The 25,016-nt window shown below is 47.4% G+C and overlaps 1 protein-coding gene across 1 annotated transcript in view; it reads right to left on the bottom strand.

Annotated features, from left to right (window-relative positions):
* Window positions 1-25,016, bottom strand: part of LOC147672473 (UDP-N-acetylglucosamine transferase subunit ALG13-like) — a gene marked incomplete at its 5' end in the record, with an annotated part of 438,517 nt that overhangs the window by 93,439 nt on the left and 320,062 nt on the right. Inside the window, one exon of the mRNA XM_086948010.1 lies at window positions 11,241-11,281. Coding sequence (XP_086804136.1) covers window positions 11,241-11,281 — 41 coding nt within the window. The remainder of the gene's footprint in view (window positions 1-11,240; window positions 11,282-25,016) is intronic.

Genomic DNA, 25,016 nt, shown 5'->3' with positions numbered 1-25,016 from the left:
TAAACGTGCCGAAAAAGCACTCCGAAGAGAAGACAGACATAGAGAAGAGTCGGATAAAGCCCGAGAAAACGAATTAGTTAATGAGGGGATTCGAGTAAAGGCAGAAATAACCTTGTAAATGGTATGTACTTAGTGACCGAGGGTTCGCCCGAAGCCACTTCAGAAATACCGAAAGATCTGCCACCGCCATTGGTTCCAACTAAAGTAAATCACCGAACTACAAAGGACATATTCCTTGCCTCCTATCTAGATGATGTAGCTCCCGCTTACACCAATCCACCTGCCCAGGTACCACCTACTGATGGTGACGGAGGTGGCAACCCACCCCAAGACCATGTCCCGCCCTTACCACAACAAAGTTCACCCGTCCGGAATCCTGTTCCACCTATTCCCCCACCACTTCCTACACCTAAGATGGATACCCTGAATCCGTTTAGGCCTGACCCTGGGAGAACACCAGTTCAGTTACTTACACAGTCCCCACAGACAAGTCATACTCAAGCATCCGCCTCTGGAGGTGCGACAGGAGGTCACCAGACCCCGCCACCACAACATAGGTTAAACATAAGGGACATATTAAAGAACCGTACACCCCGAACTACAAATTTCGACATGCTTAAAGAACCCCTCCCAGTTTGCAGATACGATCCAGTACCCGGTAAAGACGATAGGATGTTATTAGCATCTCTACGTTTACGAAAAGTCACAGATTACTTAATGCTGTTCCCAGGAATGACTGATCACTTAGATAGAATACACCATTTTATTCAGACTGGGGAAGATCCTGACTGTATTAAAGAAGCCCTGGCTTACCAGAAAACTGACACTCAAGGTTGTATATTACGATTCTTCATAAACTGTTTAATAAGAGAACGAGACAGGCCTGGGGTAGACCAAGACGAATTGGATGCACTAAACAAGTGGGGCCAGAACATAGCCGAGGGAAAACACGATAAACAGAATTGTATAGAAAGTATGTACAAAAAGATCAGGAAAGAAGTAATAGAGATACACGAAAGAAAGAAACAAGAAAGTGAAGCAGATAGCAACCGGCTTGATTCTTCCGGGGAGGAAGACCGAGAGGAACCCGAACAACAACCTAAAGAAACGATAGCGTGCGTAGGTAAGGGAAATTACCTTAGGAAAGGTATTCGCCCAGAAAGCAAGAGAGTTTTTATGTCTAGTATAGCAAAACCGAATTCTTCTGAATATCTGTTTCAAGATACCAATAAAATGCTTCAAGAACGAATGGGGTACCATGTACTCAATTCTATGGATGAACAAGAACTAGCCCGATCAGCAGTACTATGGGCTGACAATCCTAGCATATACAATGATGATACCGTAGCACAGACATTTCTGAACCTTTCCCCAGACGAGCAGAAATTAGCGAGTGTATACATGATTCAGCATCTTCTCACGTTATACAGAAACGAACATTCGGACCCAGGTCCTTTACCTGATACATTAGAAGCGCTACTTATGAATAGATAGAGAGGCCTAAGTACCAAATTGATTCAAATAATTCTAGAGCAACGACACAGATATAACGCTTTCTTAGGCCCTCAACATGTTTCAGCTCCGCCCCCAGAAAGAAAAATGTTTCATATGGAGCATTTGGACAGACAGAATCCTTTACGAGAAGTACACCCAGTCATGGGTACAGATAATACTCTGAAACGCGTGTATGTGTACACACCTTTGACAAAGTTAGAATTGTTAGAAATGAAGAAACTAGTACCCTGTCACGATAAAGACCCTGCAGGTTTTCACCGAGAACTTAAGGATATGTTACTCATGGGAGACTACACATATACGGATATTATGAAATTGTTAAAAGTACTGTTGCCTACTGGCATTTATGAGAAACTCAAAGAAAAAGAATGGGAGGTGGGAGATAAAAAGATTATATGGGCTGAAATAGAAGACGAGGAAAAAATTTGTACTCCAGGGCTAGGCCTTGGGGAGAAAGCTAAAGCATTACCAGGTTTGATAGTACAGGTTTTGCCAAGATTATTGACAACTAAGAAGGAAGACTGGGACGCAATCTCAGCCTGTAAACAGAAACACGACGAAGATACTAGTGACTTCTATTCAAGATTCGAGAAATGTTTCATTATTAATAGTGGCCTGAAACCAAGTAGCGAGTCATACCCACACCTTTTTGTAAGTAAATTAGTAGAGAATTCCCTAACGCAGGTTAAGAATCGTGTATATAAAGTCGAAAGCACATGGCAAGCAAATACGCCATCCCAGATGTTACAAATGTTACAATATCATCAGAACAGAATTAGAGAAGAACAAGAACACGAACAAAGACGTATGAAAGACACGAAAATGAAAATACTAGTTGCCCAGACAGTCCCAGCTGACGGTCAGAAAAAGGGTGGGACGTAGACAAGTAACTCAGCAGCTCCCGTTAAAGGGACATGCAACTACTGCAAGCAGCCAGGCCACTACGTAAATGAATGTCCAGTCCTGAAACACAATATAGCGACAGGTAAAACTAAAGAAAGACCGCGTCAGCCTAGACAAGACCAGGTCCAGCCACAGACTTCACAGAATACACAGCCTATACATGTTTCATCACACACCGCCCAGATCGTAGCGGTATCACAGCCACAGCCCATTGCCGCGACTCAGCAAGTTTCACAGCAAATGTATCAGTATGCCCAATCTGATTATCCCGATTATCAGCGATACACATGAAACAGCCTAGAGAGGGAGGTTGGCTTGCCTATTATCGAGATTCCTGTAGATCAAGAGGGTCCTTACGTACATAGCCAGGTATTGGGAAAAGACAGAAAGTTTTTAATTGACACAGGGGCAAGCCGCACAACAATCAGCCATGATGAAGTCCCAGGGGCACCCCTCTCAGGCTCACAGAATGTTTCCCTTGGTTTTTCAGGAAAGCCTATTGTAAATGAAGTATCAGAACCAGTCCCCCTAGCAGTAGGTCCATTATCACGTGTTACAGACTTGTTACTCACGAAATCATGTCCAGAAAACTTGTTAGGAATAAAGACGCTGAAGGCTCTAGGAGCCGTGATATGTTGTTCTCCGGAAGGAGTTAGACTTTTCCTGCGTGACTTTAAGGGTCACTATGTATTACGAGATTTTGATGTCAGATTGAAAAATGTACCGGAACACCTGTGGGCACAAGGCCCAACCGATGTAGGTTGCATGCACATTACACCATACCGTGTTACACTCAAACCAGGAGTTGTTTTACCCCGAATCAGACAATACAAGTTACCACCTGATGCTGTAGTGGCTTTACTGGAAATCATTGAAGAGCTTATTGCCCAAGGGGTGGTCGTAGAGACCGACTCAAATATCTGTAATTCCCCTATCATTCCGATTCTTAAACGTACTGATCCCAATGCACCGCCAGTATACCGGCTGGTGATTGATTTACGAGAACTGAATAAATGCATTGTTCCACAGTACCCTGTGGTTCCCGACATCTCATCCTTATTGACTGCTATTGATTCAGAAGCGACGTTCTTTACTGTAATTGACCTCAAGAACGCCTTCTTCAGTGTACCCATCGATCCAGAGAGCCAATATCTCTTCGGATTCAGTTTAAATGGACGAAGTTTCAAATTTTCACGCGCACCTCAAGGATTCACAGAAAGCCCCAGCACCTATAGCCAAGCACTGAAAAGACAACTTGATTGTATACAAATGCCAGTTAACACTGCCTTACTACAGTACGTCGATGATCTGCTGATCACCGCACGAAGTGAACCCGAATGTGAACAAGCATCATTGACAGTTTTACATTTTCTGGCCGACAAGGGACACAAGGTGTCTCCTTCGAAGCTACAATTCTGTGTTCAGCAAGTTGTGTACTTGGGTCACTTGCTGTCCAAAGTGGGGAGACAGCTCACTCCTGACCGCATCCAGTTAATTGTAAATATGCCACAACCCCAGACACAAAAGGAAGTGCGGGCCTTTATAGGCCTCACCTCGTACTGCAGACAATGGATTCCCCAGTATGCATTTCTAGCTAAACCACTCATTCAGTTGACAACACAGGAGGCAGCGACTTCGACTGCCCTTCCTTGGACTCAGGAACATACACAGGCTTTTGAGGAATTAAAGAAAGCTTTATGTCAAGCACCAGTTCTAGCGACACCATGTTACAGCAAACCTTTTACACTTTTTGTTACAGAACGTGATGGTACAGCGTTGTCTGTCCTCACTCAAGACCAAGCAGGTTCACATAAGCCTTGTGCTTATTTTTCGAGTACATTGGATTCAGTAGCCCAGGCACTCCCTGCGTGCTTAAAGTCAGTTGCAGCGACAGCCTTAGCAATCAGACAGAGCGACTCAATTGTATTAGGACATCCATTGACAGTACAAGTTCCACATTCTGTAGAGGTCCTTCTAAACCGAACCCAGACACAACACTTGACTATAGCACGATTGACAGGTTATGAATTAACACTATTCCAGCCCCACATAGAAATCAGACGCTGTAACATTCTAAATCCTGCCACACTGTTACCTTCGATTATAACAGATTCAGCCCGCATGATTGTATAGAGATTATTAATGCAGTAACAAAGCCCCGACGAGACTTAACAGATGTTCCACTGACCAACCCAGACCTGACACTTTATGTGGACGGTTCATGCATGAGAACAAGTACAGGAGAGTTAGTGGCAGCATACGCAGTAACCACTGAAACTGAAGTCAAAGAAACACACCGTATTGACACACTGTCCGCTCAAGCAGCAGAGCTCATCGCTCTGACCCGAGCCTGTATACTAGCCAAGAACAGAAATGTTAACATATACACAGATTCTCGTTATGCTTTCGGAGTCGTACACGACTTCGGAATGTTATGGCAAGAACGAGGTTTCTTGACTTCCCACGGAGCCAAGATTCAACACGGTCTTCTCATTCAAGCACTGTTAGAAGCAATACATCTGCCTTCGGGCATATCCATCATGAAGTGTAAAGCACATACTAAAGTTACAGACTCTGTTTCCCAGGGTAATGACCTGGCAGATCAAACAGCAAAACATACAGCATTGACTCACACCCAGACAACTGATGTGACAAAGATTATAGTACCGACACATTGTATGACTGTTAAGGATCCCACACTAGATGTAATCGATATTCAGACACATGCCACTCCAGATGAAATCAAGAAATGGACTGAACTAGGAGGGATCCAGACAGATCAGGGATGGATGACGAAGGGAAAATCTACATGGTTTCTCCCCGATTCTATGGTTCAAGTCATAATAAATACTGCACATAGTCCCGCTCACCTAGGAGAAAAAGCCATGTTAGACAGTTTACAGAATCTCTGGTACAACAAACACTTACGAGCAGCAGCAAAACAGAAAGTGCGTACTTGCATGATCTGTTGTCAGTTCAATCCAGGTAAAAGCGTCCCTGTAGAGCAAGGTGGGTTTCATCCTCCCGATCATCCTTTTGAAGTCCTCCAGATGGATTATATCCAGATGGACCGATGTCGAGGATTTAAGTATGTCCTCGTAGTTGTTTGTGCACTTTCCCGTTGGACCGAAGCATATCCAGTCCCAGACTACACTGCTCCGACCACTGCCAGGCAGCTGGTTCGAGAATTCTTCCCACGGTACGGCTTGCCTCGTATCGTGTACTCAGATAACGGACAGCCCTTCTCGTCCGAGCTCATGAAGCAGGTTTCACTCCTACTAGGATATCAGTGGAAATTCCATTGCGTCCGACACCCCGAGGCAGCTGGCCTTGTAGAAAGGCATAATAAGACATTAAAGACCCGTCTTGCCAAAGTATGTAAAGAGAAAGGGGTCGACTGGATAGTCGCCCTGCCAGTTGCATTATTCTACATGAGGATGGTTCCTCATTCGAGATCAGGGCTATCCCCGTATGAGGTGGTTTTTGGCAGGCCACCAAATATGTGGGGGACGCCCATGCCTAAGAAAATAACTGATGTTGATTGCAATATGCTGACAGATTATCTTGCCTCCTTGATGTCTGCACTCCAATCATGTCGTTCACAGGTTGCTGCAGCCTTTCCCGACAACACTGATGTAAAGCCACACGATGTCCGTCCAGGGGACACGGTGTTGATCCGCAACTTCGACAGGAGGAGTCCGCTGGAGCCCCGCTGGCAGGAGCCGAAGCTCGTCCTTCTGACCACAAGGACCGCTATCAAGGTTGAAGGCCGCAAGGGGTGGATCCACACGAGTCATATAAAAAAATGTAACGAACTTTTACCCGAAACTGACTCGTCCACCCCCTCAAAGGACTGCCTAGAATCTAGTGACTTTAAAGTACCTAAAAGAGAGAAAACTCCGCAAGAAGAGTACAGAACTAAATTACGATCTAGCAAGTCAGACAGTTTAATTGTTTAAGTCCTCCCCTAGGTGAATCGGTTAAATTCGTTTCTGACATGTATCCCCTAGATCGAGATAGAGAGAGAGAGAGACAATTCAAGAAACGTGCATATTGTAAATCACTCCGTAGTCACTGTATAGTGACATTATTGATTTTGTTTTTTCTGAGCCTTCTGATTATTGTTGCTAGTATATTGCTGCCTGTATATTACCCTATCTTCAAGCATACACCATCTGCTTACAATGTCTCTGCCGAACATTCCTTTAGTGAATTACCATTACATGAGTTATCTTACAGACTTGCGCTGCGCAACAATACATTCATTAGTATGTTACATCACTCCCATCAGACTAACAATGCTACCAACTGTTGGATATGTGGCCGACTCCCTCCCTACCAGAAATACAAGGGAGTTCTGCCTCTTTTTCCGTACCCGTTCACTCACAATGGCTCCTGTGGTGCATGGTTCAGATTAATTCATTCTTTAGATTCTGATATTGCTATTTTCGAAGGGAATTGGGTTTGGGGAAACCTGAACTTAGTTCTGCTTAACGCCTGCTACCCTGACAAGAAGGGACTTCCCACTAGGACAGGAACTGATCTAGAAAATGAAGTATATGGATTAGGTAATTACACAATTAACCTCATGATTCTTACTGTTGAATCCGAAGCTGCCCCAGTTCTCCCTGCTATGTCAGTATTACCAGTCAGTGGTGACTTATGTCTCAGAAAGAAGGGTTCAGTACACTTAGGTCATAGTACATGTACCACTGTGGTCGAATTCAGTGATCAGGGCAGATCTACATTTAGAGCTACTCGTCATTCCTACTTTGTTTGTGGCCATACCGCATACATACGCTTACCTCTAGATTGGGATGGTACCTGTTACATTGCCTTCCTTCTGCCCCCTGTTTTCCTAGCTCCTCCTGATTAGCACAGAAATACAAATCTAGTAAACAGTAGACTCAGAAGAGATCTCCCGATTGTCGACTATACTGAAACGGCATGGGAGCAATACACAGACTTTAATAAAGGTTTCTTCCCCTACTTAGGTGCTGTTTTTAATAGTAAACTGATACGCAAATTAACTAGAACCCTCGAAGCAGTAGTGAATGAAACTACCTCCGCTCTAGGCAACTTAACAGAAGAGCAGTCCGCCATGCGGGTTGTTGTTCTTCAGAATCGTCTCGTTATTGACGTCATCTTGGCAGATAGAGGCGGAGCTTGTAAGGTCATCGGGTCAAGTTGCTGTGTTTTCATTCCAGAAAACGCGCCAACTGTATATAAAGCTATCACACGTCTTCATAAAATTGCAAGTTTGATACATCAGAATCCAGGCACCTGGACTTGGTCCGGTTGGTTCTGGACAACATTGACTGCTTGGGGATGGAAGATCCTATCCTTCCTAGGCATTGCCCTTCTCATAGTATTCAGTTGTTGCCTATGTCTACAATGTGGGCCAGCGATTTGCGGTCTGTGCGCCACGTCATGTATTCCGCATTCCAGTTTTCATGCAAAACGCGAAAAGAAGAAAGAAGAGCAAATGATGTTACGTGAACAGACTGATCGGTTCATGAGGATCGATATATCATGAAGGGTCCGTAGGGAACAAGGAGGGAATGAGGAAATATAAATTTTATGGTCAAGAAATGTTCCCTAACGTGTACCCCACCGTCTCCATGTACGAACTTAAAGTGCATGTAACTTCCCTCCTGTGCCAGCTATGAAGACGCAAACACATTTGCGTCCAACGTTAACATGTCCTCTTTCAGACCCACCCTGAACGGGTTGAATAGTCCGTTTCTAAGTATGCCTTGCCAACGTCTTTTTGTGGTGTACTTTACACGTTTTTCCAGCCCAGGCGAAGTAGGCCCTGAATTCTGCCATCGAGCCTTTTCCTGCCTTCAGATTCTGAAATGCCTCAGCCTGAGCCGGCCCCTGTACCCGTGACCTCTGCCTTACTCCTGCGCGGCTCACGGCGCTTAGCTCAGCCTGTTGCCTGCCAAGACTGTATTCAACCTTCGAATTATCTGTTCTGCTCCTCGAAAAAACATTCCTGCCTACTAGTTTAAGTAAACATCCTTCCAGCTGCAGAGCAAAGGGCCCGGCCTCACTGTCTCCGTCCAAGTAATTCATAGTCTCTGTTACCATGGTAGGCCCATGCCCCCTCGCATCTCATGCAGACACCTAGACGCTTATACACGCACTCACAGTCAGTATAGAATAGACTCTGTTCGAGAGACCTTTTCCTTCTAGATAATATGGTTCCCAAACATCAGATACCAGATATGATATAGGAACGAGTTGATCTGACATGCCAGACTTCTGTCTCTTTCCTCTAGTGTAAATGTCAAGTCCCCTGCACCCTCCAACTTTACGTCAATCTCACGTCATGCAGCTGCGCGCGCATCCTAGCTACCGATTCCTGCTGACTCTGCACTATTCTGTCATAGAGCCACCCACTTCTGACACTTACATGTGACGTTTCTAGAACACACCTCTGTGCACGCCTTAGTTCACGCCTCCTGATTACGTATTGCCAACACGTGTGTATCTTTATCTTGTCTCTCTCAGCTGTTACGCCTTCTGCATTGACTTCTATTGTGTATATTAAGTATAAAAGTAATGTAATGTCAATAAAATATGCTCTATCCCTTCCTGCACCCCAGTGGTGGCAGGAACCCGATATCCAGTACCTGACCCATTCCTTTTTAAGGAATAAAACCCCTAAGAACTCTAACACCACGGACTTCTTTCCGATTGAGTTATTTTTGTTTAAGTACTTAACTGCATAGAAATTAAGACGGTAAATCAAATATTTACCACAAGGGTTGCATTACAAAGGCGGACACACTTCCGCTTTGGGAGTTTGTTTCTGAAAAACAAAAGGTTAGAAAAGTTTGGTTATCGGCCTTCAAAACTAACTGTGCACGTTTACCAAACGTAACAGCGGTTTCTTTCAATGGACAGAGAATTAAGCTGGTTCTGCAGTCATCTCAAAATTTGGCAGACTGTAGTCAGTCTGGCTGAGAGGTAATGTCCATCTGTCAAAAGTTAAATTAGGTCCATAATATGTCAAGGCTTGTGATTTGGTGGGTGCTGGGGAGAGGAATATTCAAAACTAGAAGCACAATTGAAACTGGCTTACCTTTCGAAAGAGACCAGCATTTTTGCCAAGAATAAAACCTCCAACTTCTGGTTTGCATTTGCACACAGACCCTGTATTACGCTGAATGCAGTCAGTAACACAATCATCAGACGGGAAGCCATCAGTATCGGGAGCTGGCTGGTTCCAGCTCCTCCAAAGTTGTGGTGGACAACAGAATGCAAACTGAAGACGGGGTATCCAGGAAAGCTTAATAATCCTGTCTTGCGTGTAACAAAAAGTGAACATGATCGGTGTTATCACAGAAGCAGAGCCCAGCCTTAACCCCTTCGATGCTCATGACGAGCTCAGCTCGTCATGAGCCACAGTTGAGCTGTGCTCGTCATGAACAATGGGACTCATAGAATGACAGCACAGGAGAAAAATCTCCCTAGCAGCCAAGGTGTTAAGCAAGGCCGTGCCAGGTTTGGACTTTGGTGGACCGGTAAGGCATCATTGGTAGTGGGTATGGTCACCAAGAGTCTGCAGGATTGCCAGAAACAGGGAAAAAAGGAAGGCCAAAAGTTAAGACCATGGAGTCCAGCAGCTGTACCTGAACTTCTGATGCAGAGTTTGATTGCAAAAAGCAAAGCGAAAAGGAGCACAAGGTACTAGAATACAATTCAAATAAAGTGCCCCCAGGCAAAATTATACAAAGAACATGATACATGCTAGCCTCCCCAAATTACGATTAAATAAAATGGGGGCATATAAAAGTAAAAAATGTGTTGACAGAAGTGTTGGCTTGTCACCAGTGATGAGTGCACTTGTATGTGTCTCTAAATTTAGCTGTATGGGGCGTTGCTGGCATCATACCAACACTGGTATATTGTGGCATTTAGCTACCCCTGGTATAATAGTGACCTGATCTTAACATATGGATATTCTTAGCATGCTGGGTTGCAAGTATAATGGTGGTGGTCATCCCTGTCACATAACAAACATATTCTGACTTGAAGTTATCATCCGAGACCATGATCGCGCATGTACGGAAGTAGTACATTAACACTCCAGAAAAGTGACAAACCGTGTTGGGAGACAAAAACACAATTACTTGAAAATGAAAATGTGGTATTAAGATGATTGTTTTGTTTCTGAAAATAGCATAGTTTTGTTTAGGGGAAATCAGTGCATTTATCTAGACATAACAGTTTAACTTCATTTCAAAATGTGTTTATTGCTAGCAACTGGCATGTTTATGCTTGGGAATATTTGAAAATAATATTTGAGTGATAAGTCATGCAGGTTTGTGGTTGATAACTGCACTTGGTACAGGACAGTGCTTATTGCTATTCCTGTAGTTTTCACGTTAATAGATATTTCATCAATTTAACTGAAAACGATTTTAGGATATCATAGCTGCAGTCTGAGATCTGAAGATGTTTATAACCTGTCTGCCTTCTCACTCTGTGAAATCTCTGTAGTGTAGCAGTCTTAAAGAGGTCTCTCACTATGCTGCATTTAGTTTGAGAGATTTGTATATCTTTTGAATCTCTCAGATTTTCAGCTTGAACGGGGGATGGGAGTGATATATATACACTTTAAAAACTGACAGACCATCTCAAATTGGATACCCAGGTTTCCGGGAATGCCTGCAATGCTTATAACTCCGGGGCCAATCATTGTGAAAATCATGCGGAAAAATCCAATTGCTTGCTACAGTGCTTCAAATATTTGAGAAAAATGAAATAAAAGCACTGGAAGACCACATGCAACATTTTACTTAAGCACTGACCTGCAATCCGAGATTGAAGTAATACTGCAAAATCTTTGTGTCTGAAATGGAAAAGCACACAAAGTTAGTATCAAAATAGCTTACACTTACACAGTTTATGGTTTCAAATGAGTTATCACATTTTGAGCTGGTTGGTTGATATGCTTTATTTCGATACATAAAAATATCTTAAAAGCAATACATACAATAGAAATTAAAAAAGATATACAACAAATATACATAGGTATACATCCTTGAGCTAAAAAAGACCATAAAACATTGGAATATATACAATTAAAAAGAATAGATTTTAGTATATATAGTTAAAAAGGAATTAAATGGATACAGAAAGCCTATTTAATCTGATCAACCAAGACCATTTTAAAAATTTTGAGACGCCACATACTACAAGGGGGGTGGTATCTGTAAGTAAGATGCGAAGGGCCACTGAATATTGGCGGGTGCCGAATGATCTGCACACAGGTTTAAGCCAGCGCTTTCTTGGGTTACAGTAATCTGGACATTCAAAAAATATATGGGCAACCGTCTCCACCCTCGTGGAACATAGGGCACAATGGGGGAGTGCTGGGAGGGAGATTTCCATCTCGATGTCAAATAGCCTACTGGTAGAGTACCCACTCTAAGCCTAAAGTACAGAGCCCTATCAAATGCAATGGAAAACAAGACAAGATAGGGTTCGTAAGCCACCACGTCTTTAATTCGTGAGAAAGCTGCAGTGGAATTCCAGTGGCGTGGGTTGCTAATAAGTTTAGAGGAGACCCAGTCCCATAGCCATCACCTCCGACAGGCCCTCAGCATATGAGGCAAGTTCTGGGACCCTACACAAACGAGCCCATAACAACAGGGGCCGTAATCGTGCCTGATCTTCAATCGGTCTACATCCCAAGTCTAGTAGCACAGGGACTGTGGGTGTGCTCAAAGGGAGAGCCATTAGATCTTTCAAAAATTTGCTCTCCACTTTGGCTAGTATCTCCAGATTACAAGTACCCCACAGCTCAGCCCCATAAAGTGCAGCGGTGACCGCTCTAGCTTTATATATATCAATAACAGGGGCCATACAATGTTTAGGGGAAGAACAGTGTTCCCTAAGTAACGCGCAACCCACTCTTTTATGGCTAAGTAACATTTTGTTAATGTGCGGGGACCAGCTCATGGAGTCGCTAAGCCGGATTCCCAGGTAGTCAAACTCTGCCACTTTCTCCAGTGGACAGTTATTCAGCACCGGTGGACGCCCTAGTTTCCTGGGGGGATTCATGACCAAATATTTGGTTCTATCAGTATTGATCACCAATCCCCTCAGGGAACAGAACTCCTGAAAGCGGTCGAGAAGCTTTTACAGGCCTTGGGGGGTCTTATCACATTTTACCTACTTCTTGGATACAATGAATAAACTTTTACTCTTCGCAGCCAGTGCTCAGAAGGGGGAAAACAGTACTAACACTGCAGTCTTTACCACGCGTGTTCTGACTATGCAAGCCCAACCACGCTTGCCTTAACGAGGCATATGCGTGGTTAAGGCAGTACACGGTCTAGCTGCTACTGCTGTGGTGAAGTCGGAAGCAGGAAGAGACGCGGAAAAGTAATTGGGGCTGGGGAGGTGGTGAGGGAATGGGTAGTTAGGGCTGGTGGAGTTGGGGTAGGTTTCAGGGCAGTAGAAGGGGTTGGAGTAGTTTTGGGAACAGCATGGGTGGGAACCGGGGTATTGTTTGTAAAGGTACAGGGTTGTAGGCCTTACAGCAGGGAATGGGTAGTTGGGGTAGTTTTTAGGTCGTATGTGGGGAGGGGTTCGGAGGGGGGCAGTGTAGGCCTTAGGGCAGGGGAATGGGTAGACCCGTAGTTTTACAGACAGCACAGGGTGGGGGGGTACAGGGGTGGTGGCGACCTTAGCCAGACATACCCCTTTACCATTCATATCTATACCACAAAATGCGAATGGTAAACGAATGAGTTGTTAAGACGCATTCGTGGTTTGCGCTCCGTGGTAGAAGCATGCATGCTTTAACCATGCGTGCCTCTATCATACGACCCAAAGAAAGGCCACCATTGCTTACTGTACCACTCTTAACAGATGCTTTATTGACTGGTTCTCTATCAAGACGGACTTATCAGCAGTTTTTCTAAATAGTCCAGCAAAAGCAGACTTCAAGCATTACAATCTGTCCAACTGGCGAATTAAACTCTTGCTCTATGCAAGGTGCCAGCCAGATCCAACCCATGCAAGGTGAAACAAAATGCTAAACTATCAATCAGCCGGGTCAACATATCAATAAAGGTGAACAATGCGAGGCTGCACATGGCATTTACCAGCCGAAACAGCTGCTTCCATTAACCAATCACAGCATTCACCTGTTTATCCACTCTGTAGGAAGAAGTGACTGCACGTTGTTTGCGTATAACATCTTATCAGGGAATTTAACCAATAACACGTGCTACTGCTAAATATCACTGACACTACAATACATCCCACTAGACATAATATTAATCATTAATTAAAATTTGTAGCAAGATGCAAATAACACCATTACAAAAACCCTAAAGCGCACAAAGAATGTGGTGATTTTAATTCCATTTTTCAATTGTAATCTCATTTTACATGATATATTACCCAAATTGTTCCTAGATGCCAGTTAGATCAAATACTAAAGAATTTTGTCAGCTTGCATGACATTTTGTAGAAAGCGTAGTGCTAGTTAGACAAACAACTATTTGGGTGGAGGAACTAAATAAAAGTTGTAAGTAAGTAATCTAACATGAAAGGGATAAGTGGTCTAGGATAGAGTCCAAGACAAGGAATCTCTAGCCTTTCAGAATCATGAATTTGCTCTTCAATAACCGGTTAGTGGCTGAATCCCAAAAGCAGATTGGGAACGCTGAAATGGGTTTTTACATGATGGATATTGTAAATGCATAAACATCAGTATAACCCACAACAAATGTATGTCAGGGGGATGTACAAAGAGCAGCCAAAGAAAATTAGGATGAAGAACAACATTGGTGATGACTTGTAAATTAGTAGTATCTCCTAGACACAATGGCATGGTATGTGGTAGTGAAATGCTTACCTTGGGAGGCAGGACAGGAACTAAACAGAACATGAGATGGGCAAAGTATGTTGTGCAGGTGAATTAGACCATTACCATCATCTCTACCATCTATTGAGTGCAACAGACTCCTTCAAAGAGATTTGTACACAAGAATTATGTTGTGATTGTCGGAAAGGGGCTTATGGACAATTCCCAGGAAGCAGGAAGCTCTAGGCATTCAAGAAATAAGCAGAAGCTTTTGGATGGAAAGGAGGCATCACATCTTGCAGAAGGTGTGCAGCCATTTCAAAGAAAGAAGAACATGCGTGCCTGTAAATGTGAATGTAAATGTAAATGTAAATGTACAGGAATTTATATAGCGCAAATCACCGAGCGGTTTCTAAGTGCTTGCTTAGGGAACCCGTCCTGGTATTCCCCTGTGAGATAACCCCGGCAGGGTTTCCGCAAGGTGAAAGCCAGGCATCGCACCACGAGGGGCAGTTGTGGAGATTAAGCAAGATATTGCCCATAGTCGCAGAGTGTGAACCCGTGAATCGAGTAGGCACCGGAGCGAGAATTGTCGAGTCCATGGACATTTTAGGATTCAAGACCCAGCCGAGCCGGGAATTGAACCCTGGTCCCGGGCTGACCTCTGCTTCCAGGTCTGCCTCCTCTAACCAGTGAGCCACACTTCTCCACATCCCTCCATTATACAACCCTCAAAAGGGCCACCATTGCTTACTGTACTAGCCTTCACAGATGCTTCATTGACTGGTTCTCTCTCAAGACAGACTTATCAGCAATTTTTCTCAATAGTCCAGCAAAAGCAGACTTCAAGCATTACAATCTGTCCAACTGGCGAATCATATTCCTGCTCTATGCAAGGTGCCAGCCAGATCCAACCCATGCAAGAGACATCTTTAAGGAGCTAACATCATAACTGTAACAGAGAAAGGAGTGCCTGCAAGTACATAAGCAGTAATGCAAATGCTACTTACCAGTATGCATCTGTTCTTGGCATGTAGGGCTGCTGACATTCATATCTGTGCATAGTCCGCCACCTAGTGTTGGGTCCGGATGATTGCACATTGTTGTCCTGGAAGAGTCTTCGAAGTATCACGAGATAGGTGGCTCCTCCCCTGGACTACAGTGCGCATGGGCATCGCCTCCATCCCCAGATTGTTTTTAGCCATAGGCAGAGATGGAGTGAAGAAGTGAGTGATGACCATGCTATGAGCATATGTGTGTATATGAATACATACTGCAGCTGCTACAGGCGCCGGGGAGGAGGGTGGGCGATATGAATGTCAGCAGCCCTACATGCCAAGAACAGATGCATACTGGTAAGTAGCATTTGCAGTTCGAGGCATGTGGGCTGCTGAATTCATATCTGTGCATAGAATACATAGCAGTCCCTCCATTAGCGGCGGCCGCCCGTGCCAGCTGCAGCAGTCTGAAAAAGAGTTTTTAGAACAGCCTGACCAACAGCTGCCTGTTGTTTTGAGTGCACATCTACGCAGTAGTGCTTGGTGAAAGTATGAGTGGTAGACCATGTGGCTGCTCTACAGATGTCTTCTAAGGGAATGTTACCTAAGAACGCCATAGAGGCCCCCAGCTTCCTAGTGGAGTGGGCCCTCGGTGGGATAGTGAGAGTGCGCTTAGCTTTAGCGTAGCATATCTGAATGCACTTTACTATCCATCTAGCTATTCCTGCTTTGGAGATTGCATTTCCCTTGTGTTGTGTGGCAAAAGCAACAAAGAGTTGTTTGGATTTGCGGAAATCTTTTGTCCTGTCCACATAATACATCAAGGCTCTTTTTACATCAAGTGTGTGGAGCATCCGCTCCGCCAGCGTCTCTGGGTTTTGGAAGAACACCGGCAATTCAATTGTTTGGTTTATGTGAAACTGCGAGACCACTTTGGGTAAGAACTTAGGGTTAGTGCGGAGCACCACCCTGTTGGCATGTACCTGGAAGAAAGGTTCTTGGATGGTGAGCGCCTGCAGCTCGCTCACTCTCCGTAGCGATGTGATTGCTACCAAGAACGCCACCTTCCAGGTCAAAAACTGCAGCTCGCAAGAGTGTAGTGGCTCAAAGGGAGGACCCATCAATCTTGTAAGAACCACATTGAGGTTCCATTCTGGAGCTGGTGGAGTCCTCGGTGGAATGACTCTTTTGAGCCCTTCCAGAAAAGCCTTGATAGCAGGGACCTTAAAGAGTGACAGGTGTTGTCTATTTTGGAGGTATGCTGCCATAGCCGACAGGTGAATGCGGATGGAAGAGTACGCTAGATTACACCGATACAGGTGAAAAAGGTAGCATATGATGTTGTGAATGGAAGCGTCTAGCGGGTCAATGCTGTGCTCCACGCAGTAGACGACAAACCTCTTCCATTTAGCCGCATAGCAAGCTCTCGTGGTGGGCTTTCTCGCCTCCCGAATGATGTCCATGCAGTCGGGAGGAAGATTGAGATAGCCGAACTCTAGGACCTCAGGAGCCAGATCGCCAGGTTGAGCTGTTGCGGATCTGGGTGCTGAATGTCGCCATGGCTCTGCGTCAAAAGGCTGGGAGTGAGATGAAGCCGTTGATGCGGTACCACGGAGAGTTCCAGAAACGTGGTGTACCATGGTTGGCGAGCCCACGTTGGAGCAACCAGGATGAGCGTCATCGAGTGTTGCCTGAGCTTGCGTGCCACCAGCGGTATCAGAGGCGCTGGGGGAAAAGCGTACGCAAATCTGCCTGACCAGTTCATCCACATCGCATTGCCCTGTGATTGGGGGTGTGGGAACCTGGCGGCGAAGCTTTGGCATTTTGCGTTCTCCTTTGTGGCGAACAGGTCTATCTCTGGATGACCCCACCTTTGGAAGTACGGTTGGAGTACTGATGGATGTAACTCCCACTCGTGCATCTGATGGCTGTGCCTGCTGAGCAGATCCGCCATCTGGTTGTCCTTGCCTGGGAGATGTTCTGCCATGAGGAAGATGTTCCTCTGAATGGCCCACTTCCACATGCTCTGAGCCAGATGAGACAGCTGTGGAGAGTGTGTCCCCCCTTGCTTCTGGATGTAGTACATGGCCGTCATGTTGTCCGTCCGGATCAACACGACCTTGTTGCACAGATGTACTTTGAACGCCTTTAAGGCCATGAAGATTGCCATCAGTTCTAACACATTGATGTGCATCTTCCTCTGCTGAAGTGTCCACAGTCCCTGCACCGTGTAATGGAGTACATGCGCTCCCCATCCCTGGAGAGAGGCGTCCGTTGTCAGGATGATCTGTGGGACAGGCTCTTGGAATGGTCGGCCCTTGCAAAGGTTTTGTGGGTTCCACCAATGCAGAGAGTTGTACGCCCGACCGCTCACCAACACTAGGTCTGTCAGTTGCCCATGAGCCTGAGTCCACTGACGTGCCAGGCACTCCTGAAGCGGACGCATATGTAGTCTCGCGTGCGGGACAATGGAGATGCAGGAGGCCATCATGCCTATCAACTGCATGAACACCCTCGCCGGAAGCGAGGTCTGGGGTCTGAATCGTTGGATCAGCGCCTGGATACCGGCGATTCTCACTGAACTCGGCTGCGCAGTGGCCGCCAGAGTATTGATCGTTGCGCCCAGATACTGTCGCACGTGGGCGGGCTGGAGATGGGACTTTGGGTAGTTCAGAGAGAATCCCAGATCGTGCAGGAGGTGAATGGTGCGTGACACGTGGTCTACGCACTGCTGTTCCGTCTTTGCCTGAATAAGCCAGTCGTCTAGATATGGGAAGACATGGACGTGCTGGCGACGGAGATGCGCTGCTACAGTCGCTAGGCATTTGGTGAAAACTCTTGGTGCCGTGGTGACCCCGAACGGCAGGACTCTGAACTGGTAATGCTGGTCTAAGATCTTGAATCTGAGATACTTCCTGTGGGAAGGATGCAGGGGAATATGGAAATATGCATCCTTCAGATCCAGCGTTGCTAGGAAGTCCCCCTGTTGAAGCAGGGGGAGCACCTGCTGCAATGTGAGCATATGGAAGTGCTCTGAGTTGATGTACCTGTTCAGGGGCCTGAGGTCCAGGATCGGCCTGAGTGATCCGTCCTTTTTGGGGATTAGAAAATACAGGGAGTAGACCCCTGTTCCCCGTTCTTGCAATGGAACGAGCTCTATCGCCCCTTTTTGCAGCATGATTAGTACTTCTTGCTGCAACAAGGTCAAGTGCCCGTCGGACATAGCACGGCCTCTTGGTGGTATGTCCGGTGGAGTGGACGTAAGTTCTAGACAGTACCCGTACTGGATAAGAGACCTCACCCACCTGTCCGTGGTGATGGATCTCCACTCCGACAGGAACTGCTGTAGTCTCCCCCCGACAGGTGTTGTGTGATCGGGGGGAAGTGACAAGACGTCACTGCTTGTTGGAGGCGGTGGACCTGGAGGCGTTGTTTCCACGTCCTCTGCCCTTGATGTTATTGCCTCTGTAGCCACCCCTGCCCTTGTTGTTGTTATACGAGGACTGGGTGTTCCCCTTGTAGTACTGCGTGGTCTGGGGTGCCTGGCCTCTTGAGGTGCCTCTTGAATTGGAGCGGCGAAAAGAACCACCCCGAAACTGCTGACTTTGTAAAGCCCCCATAGATTTGGCTGTTTCGGTATCTTTCTTCATTTTTTCTAGTGAGGCATCCACCTCAGGGCCGAACAGATGGTCCGGATTCACCGCCTGACCCAGTAATGTGGTTTGTATGTCGGGCTTGAACCCAGAAATTCGAAGCCAGGCATGGCGTCTGAGTAATACGCTTGTATTGATAGCCCTGGAGGCAGTGTCTGCTACATCTAGGGCACATTTAATGGATGCATTAGTAATGAGTTTACCCTCCTGAATGAGCATCTCCCCCGCCTCCTTGTATTGGTCAGGCAAATGTTGTAGGATGGCCTCTAACGTGTCATAATGGGCCCTATCATAACGGGCAAGCAGGGCTTGAGTGTTAGAGATCCTCCAGATGTTTGCTGCCTGTGCAGCAATGCGTTTGCCTGATGCCTCAAAGATCTTCGACTCTTTGTCTGGGGGAGGAGCATCACCAGTAGACTGCGAATTCGCCCTCTTCCGAGCGTTGGACACCACCAGGGAGTCCAATGGCAAATGTCCCTTAATATACGTGGGATCCGTGGGCGCCGCCTTATACTTCCTGTCGATGCGAGGATTGACCACCCGCGCCCGGGTGGGCTCCTTGAATACCTCCTGTGCATGCTTCAGCACCCCATTGAGCATAGGTAGCGTCTTGACCTGCTTTTCGGCTACCGAGAAGGTGTCGACCAAGAAGTCCGCATCCACAGGGTCTGAGTGCAGTTCGACGTCATGGTTCGCTGCGGCTCTCTCTATTAATGCATTAAACGCCGCCGAGTCCTCCGTCGGGGACGTCTTCGCGGCGAAAAGATGAGTGTCCTGACCTGACTGCAGGTCGTCGGCGTCGCCTCCTGCCGTCCAGGGCACCTGCACCTCGTCCGGATCAGAGTACGCAGGATAGTTGTACTCGTCATTCTCCTCGTCCACATCAGGCACTGGGGAATGGGCCGGCGAGCGTTCTATGTCTTGTGGAGACAGAGGTTCGATCAGAGCCGAAGAGTCCGCAGAGTACTTCTTGCTCTTAAGTGGAATCCTAAAAGGTTCCAATGGCGGCTCCGACGTAATCTTCCGTTTGAGGAGCGACAATTTTCCAGTGTTGGCGTCGATCGTCACCTCTCGACGTTCCTCCACCGCGAGGGGCTGGAGCCGAAGCTTCGATACCACCAAGGCTTGCTTCGGCGTCAATACGTCCTGAGAATGTCCGCTCTGCTTAGGCGTGAAGGCCTTCGGCGCCGACTTGGGAGGAAGGGTAAAACGGATGGCCGTTTGTTCCTTAGCAGGCTTTGGCGTGGGCCTAGGCACGACAGTGTCCTGGCTGGGAACCACAGTGGACTGTCGGATCCGCTTCAAGGACTCTCCCACCTTCTTAGTAAGGGATGCCGAGGGCTGAACCGTCTCGAGCGACTCTACGCCTCCGAGAGCCCGGTCGTCGCCAGGCCTCTTCTTCGGTGCCGACGCCCCCTGGCCTGTCGCACCGTCAGCTTGACGCTTCTTCGAAGTCGTCTTCGGGTCCGCAACCCCTCTCGGCGCCGACGCAGCCGCGTCGGAAGTCTTCACCTTCGGCGCCGACCCAGAAGACTTCGGCTCGGCCAGTTTGGCGCGGCTCTTGTGGTCGGCCATCTTGGCGTGGCTCTTCGAGTCGGCCATTTTGGGTTTCGTGGAAGTTGACGCCTCCAGAACCTTCTTCACCAACGCCAGTTTCGGTTTCGTTTTCGCATCCGAGGGTGCGGAACCGGTTGCCTTCACTTTCGTTTTTTTGCCAGAAATGTCCGTGACCGGGCCCGGAGGCGGGGACGTAGGACTTATAGTAAGATCTCGGGTAAGGCCCGAAGGCGATCCCTCGACCTGGGCCGTATAACGGGGGGAAACCCCGGAGTCCGTCTGGGGATGCTCTTCCTCTGAGCTATCTCCCATCGCTGCACAAATCAGCTCGTCGTCCCCTACCTCACCGGAGACTTCGTCGCAGGCCTCCTCGTCCGCGTCGTAGGCCTCTTCCTCGGACGCGGGGGCAGAGTCCGACTCTTGCACGTCGGCCTCCTCCTCGATGGATTCCTGAAAGATGTCATCAGGTGGGGGTGCCGAAGCCGACAACTGTGCCTGGAGACGATTAGCCCGGCGAATCCTCAAAGTTTTCTTACTCCTAAACTTTGAACACGCCATGCAGGTGTCTTCACGGTGATCCGGTGACAAGCATGTGTTGCACACAGGGTGCACGTCGAGGTGCGAATATTTCGAGTGACATAGCGGACACTTCTTGAATGGAGTCCGCTCCATCGCAAATGCGGTAGTGTAGGCCCGTCCGCGTCGAAGCACGTGGAAGGGCAGTAGGAGATAGGAGCTGAGAGTCAGTAAGAGAACCCGAACGCAACTATACCGACGCCCAGCCTAAAGACCTTTTGGTCTCAAGTGAAATCGAACAACTATCGGTTCCGAAGGAGGGAACCGAAAACACATCCGAACCCTATGGCGGAAAAAAACAATCTGGGGATGGAGGCGATGCCCATGCGCACTGTAGTCCAGGGGAGGAGCCACCTATCTCGTGATACTTCGAAGACTCTTCCAGGACAACAATGTGCAATCATCCGGACCCAACACTAGGTGGCGGACTATGCACAGATATGAATTCAGCAGCCCACATGCCTCGAACAGTAGGTAAGATGAAAAGCGTTACTTACCTGTAAATGCAGTTATCCAGTATTAGTGTCTTTCATAGATTCACATGCCTGAATCATTCCCCGTCGTCGAGACGGGAGCCTCCGGTACATAAAAAAGTAATATCCTAAGACATACATAAAGAGAATAGGCCTAAGGGTCTCACCTTAGTGACCTATCTAGGTCCTTATGCAGGAAGGACCAAATAGAGTAGGCTCCAGGGTCCCACCTTGGTAGCCTATCTGTGTCCTTTTGTAAAAAAGGACCAAAGTAAAAAGAACAACCAATCAGCTACTACCTCCCTCTAGAACCTTCCTGTGAGGAGCCTCAGTCTCTCAGATTTTCGTACGCACCAAGTTGGTTAGGTGTAAACCTGTTAGAGGTGAGTCCTACCAGGGGAGGCGGGAGGGTGCATGTGAATCTATGAAAGACACTAATACTGGATAACTGCAGTTACAGGTAAGTAACGCATTTCTTATCCAGTATTTGGGTGTCTTTCATAGATTCACATGCCTGAATCAGATTAGCAAGCAATACAATATGCACATCCTATGTTGGTACAGTATACATAAGTCTGCAGATAAGGAACATTTGTGACTGTAAACCAACATTAACAATGTCATGCAGTATCTAGTAAAAAAGAAATGTGCATACCAGTCAAGGACGGTGGGAAGTAGGAGGGCTCACCTCACTGGAATAGATGGGGAAACACTGCTCTGCCCACTGCTGCGTCTTTCGTCAGCTCAGCGTCCAAGCAGTAGTGCCTGGTGAAGGTATGCGGGGACTTCCAGGTCGCCGCTCTACAGATGTCCAGGAGTGGCACTCCAGCAAACAGTGCCGCAGACGTAGACATGGCTCTGGTGGAATGGGCTTTGGCCCGTGAGTCCAGAGGTCGCCCAGCCTTGTCATGGCAGAGAGTTATCGCTGAAGAGATCCATCTTGATATACTTTGTTTTGTTAAGGGCATGCCCTTCCTAGGTCTGCTGAATGCAACAAAGAGTTGGGATGATTTCCTGAATTGTCTTGTTCTGTCAAGATAGAATTTGAGGCATCTCTTAAGGTCTAAAGAATGCAGTGTTCTCTCAGCCGAAGTAGATGGGTTCGGAAAGAACGATTTGAGAACCACGGGCTCATTTAGATGGAAGTCCGATGGGACTTTGGGTATGAATCGTGGGTTAGTACGCAGGATGACTCTGTCCTCTTTGAATTGTAAGAAAGGGTCCTGGATGGAGAGGGCTTGCAATTCACCTACCCTTCTGGCTGAGGTTAGTGCCAGTAGGAGGGCTGTCTTCCACGACAGGAATTTGATATCCGATTTGTGGATAGGCTCGAAGGGATGCTTCATCAACTGGTGAAGGACTACGTTGAGTTGCCATGACGGAGGGACAGGTTTTGGTCTAGGAAAGGACCTAAAAAGGCCCTTCAGGAATTGTTTGATGAGCCTGTCCGCCCACAGGGAAGGGCCCTCAGAAGTTCGAGTGAACCTAGAAATTGCTGCCAGGTGGACCTTGATGGACGCATGGGCAAGTCCTGAGTGCGCCAGGTGTAGGAGGTATGGCAGGAGTTGCTGTGGGGTTACATGGAAAGGGTGCAGACCTTCCTTCGCACACCAGACACAGAAGCGTTTCCATTTGAGAGTATAGGTCTTTTTAGTGCTGTCAGCTCTAGCGTTGGCCAGGAAATCTCTGCACTCCTGCGGAATGTTCAGGTGGCTGAATTCGCGGTATTCAGGAGCCAGGCTGACAATTTCAGAGGGCCCAGGTTCGGGTGGAGAACCTGTCCTTGAGACATTGTGAGCAGGGTCGGATGATTGTGTAGGCGAAGAGGCGGATGGATAGATAGACGATGAAGTTCCGTGTACCAGTGCTGCCTCGGCCAGGATGGGGCAATGAGGATCAGGGTGCAGGGCTCCGATTTCATCTTCCTGATTACTCTGGGTATAAGTGGCAATGGCGGAAAGGCGTAAGCAAACACGTTCCGCCAAGCTATGGAAAATGCATTCCCTAGTGTTCCTGGTTGGGGAAGCCTGCTTGCGAAGCTTGGGCATTTGGCGTTCTCCCTGGTGGCAAAGAGGTCTATCTGTGGTGTCCCCCACTTCGCGAAGATGTAGTCCATCGCTCCCGCATCCAGCTCCCATTCATGGGATAGAGACTGTTCTCTGCTCAGGGCGTCCGCTAGGACATTGTCTTTGCCCGGAACGTATTCGGCTTTGAGTGTTATGCCATGTTGGAGGAGCCAGTTCCAGACTCTCTGAGATTCGAGAGAGAGAGAGAGAGAGAGAACGCGTCCCTCCCTGTTTGTTCAGGTAGTGCATCGTCGTGGTGTTGTCCGTCCTGACGAGCACTGGGGAGTTTCGGATGCGTGGGAGGAACGATTGGAGCGCCCGGAAAACTGCCCTTAGCTCCAGAATGTTGATGTGGAGTTTGGATTCCTGTGGCGTCCATTTTCCGTTGGTCTGTAGTTCTTGCAGGACTGCACCCCAGCCTTCCAAGGATGCGTCCGTGGTGACTATATGTGGTTGCGCCGGAAGCAGGAACGGCAGTCCTTGCGACAGGTGTTTGGTTGACCTCCACCATTGTAAATTGTTGATCATAGGTTGGGTGACTCGTATGCGGTCCTCGAAAGATCCCGCAGATTGCGTCCACTGTCTTGTCAGTTCTTCCTGAAGGGGACGCATTTTTAGGCGGCAGTGCGGGATGAGCAGAATGCATGACGACATCATGCCGAGGAGCGATTTGAAGATACGGACAGTCAGAGTCTTTTTGGATGCCACTAACTTGGCTAAGGAGATAAGTTTCGATTTTCTCTCCTGTGATGGGAAGGCTCTTGCGCGTTCCGTGTCCAGGGTCGCTCCAAGGAAAGTGATGACCTTGGTTGGTATTAGCGATGACTTTTCTTTGTTGAGGGTCAAGCCTAATCGGCGGAAAAGATGCAGACAGGCGCTGGAAGATGCGGCTGCGGCTTCTTTCGACTGAGCTTTTACCAGCCAGTCGTCCAGGTATGGGAAGACCTGGTGTCCCTGCTGGCGAAGAAAGGCTGCAACAGGAGAAAGGCATTTCGTAAAGATCCGTGGGGCAGATTTGAGGCCGAACGGGAGGACACAGAATTGGTAGTGTACACCTGCGACTGCAAATCTGAGGTACTTCCTGTGTCCTTTGAGGATAGGGATGTGGTAATAGGCGTCCTGGAGATCTAGTGATGTCATGTAGTCGCCTTTTTCCAGAAGTCCCAGGATCTCTTGTAGCGTGACCATACGGAACAACTGTTTCTTTAAGAACACATTGAGAGCCCTTAGGTCGAGGATCGGTCGCCATTTCTTGCCCTTTTTGTGAATCAGGAAGAAGTGGGAATAGAACCCCTCCCCCTTTTGGGCGTGTGGAACTTTTTCTATTGCGCCCTTCTGAAGCATGGAAGCAATTTCTTGGAGAAGCAGCCGTAGGTGTCTGTGAGGGCGCTTGACAGGTGGTGTCTGTGGGGGATTTGAGAGGAATTCCAGCGAGTGGCCGA

This window comes from Lissotriton vulgaris, unplaced genomic scaffold, assembly GCF_964263255.1.
Source record: "Lissotriton vulgaris unplaced genomic scaffold, aLisVul1.2 SCAFFOLD_699, whole genome shotgun sequence".
Taxonomy (NCBI): Eukaryota; Metazoa; Chordata; class Amphibia; order Caudata; family Salamandridae; genus Lissotriton; species Lissotriton vulgaris.
The sequence above is the reverse complement of the archived record's forward strand: the minus strand, read 5'-3'. Positions and strand labels throughout refer to the sequence as shown.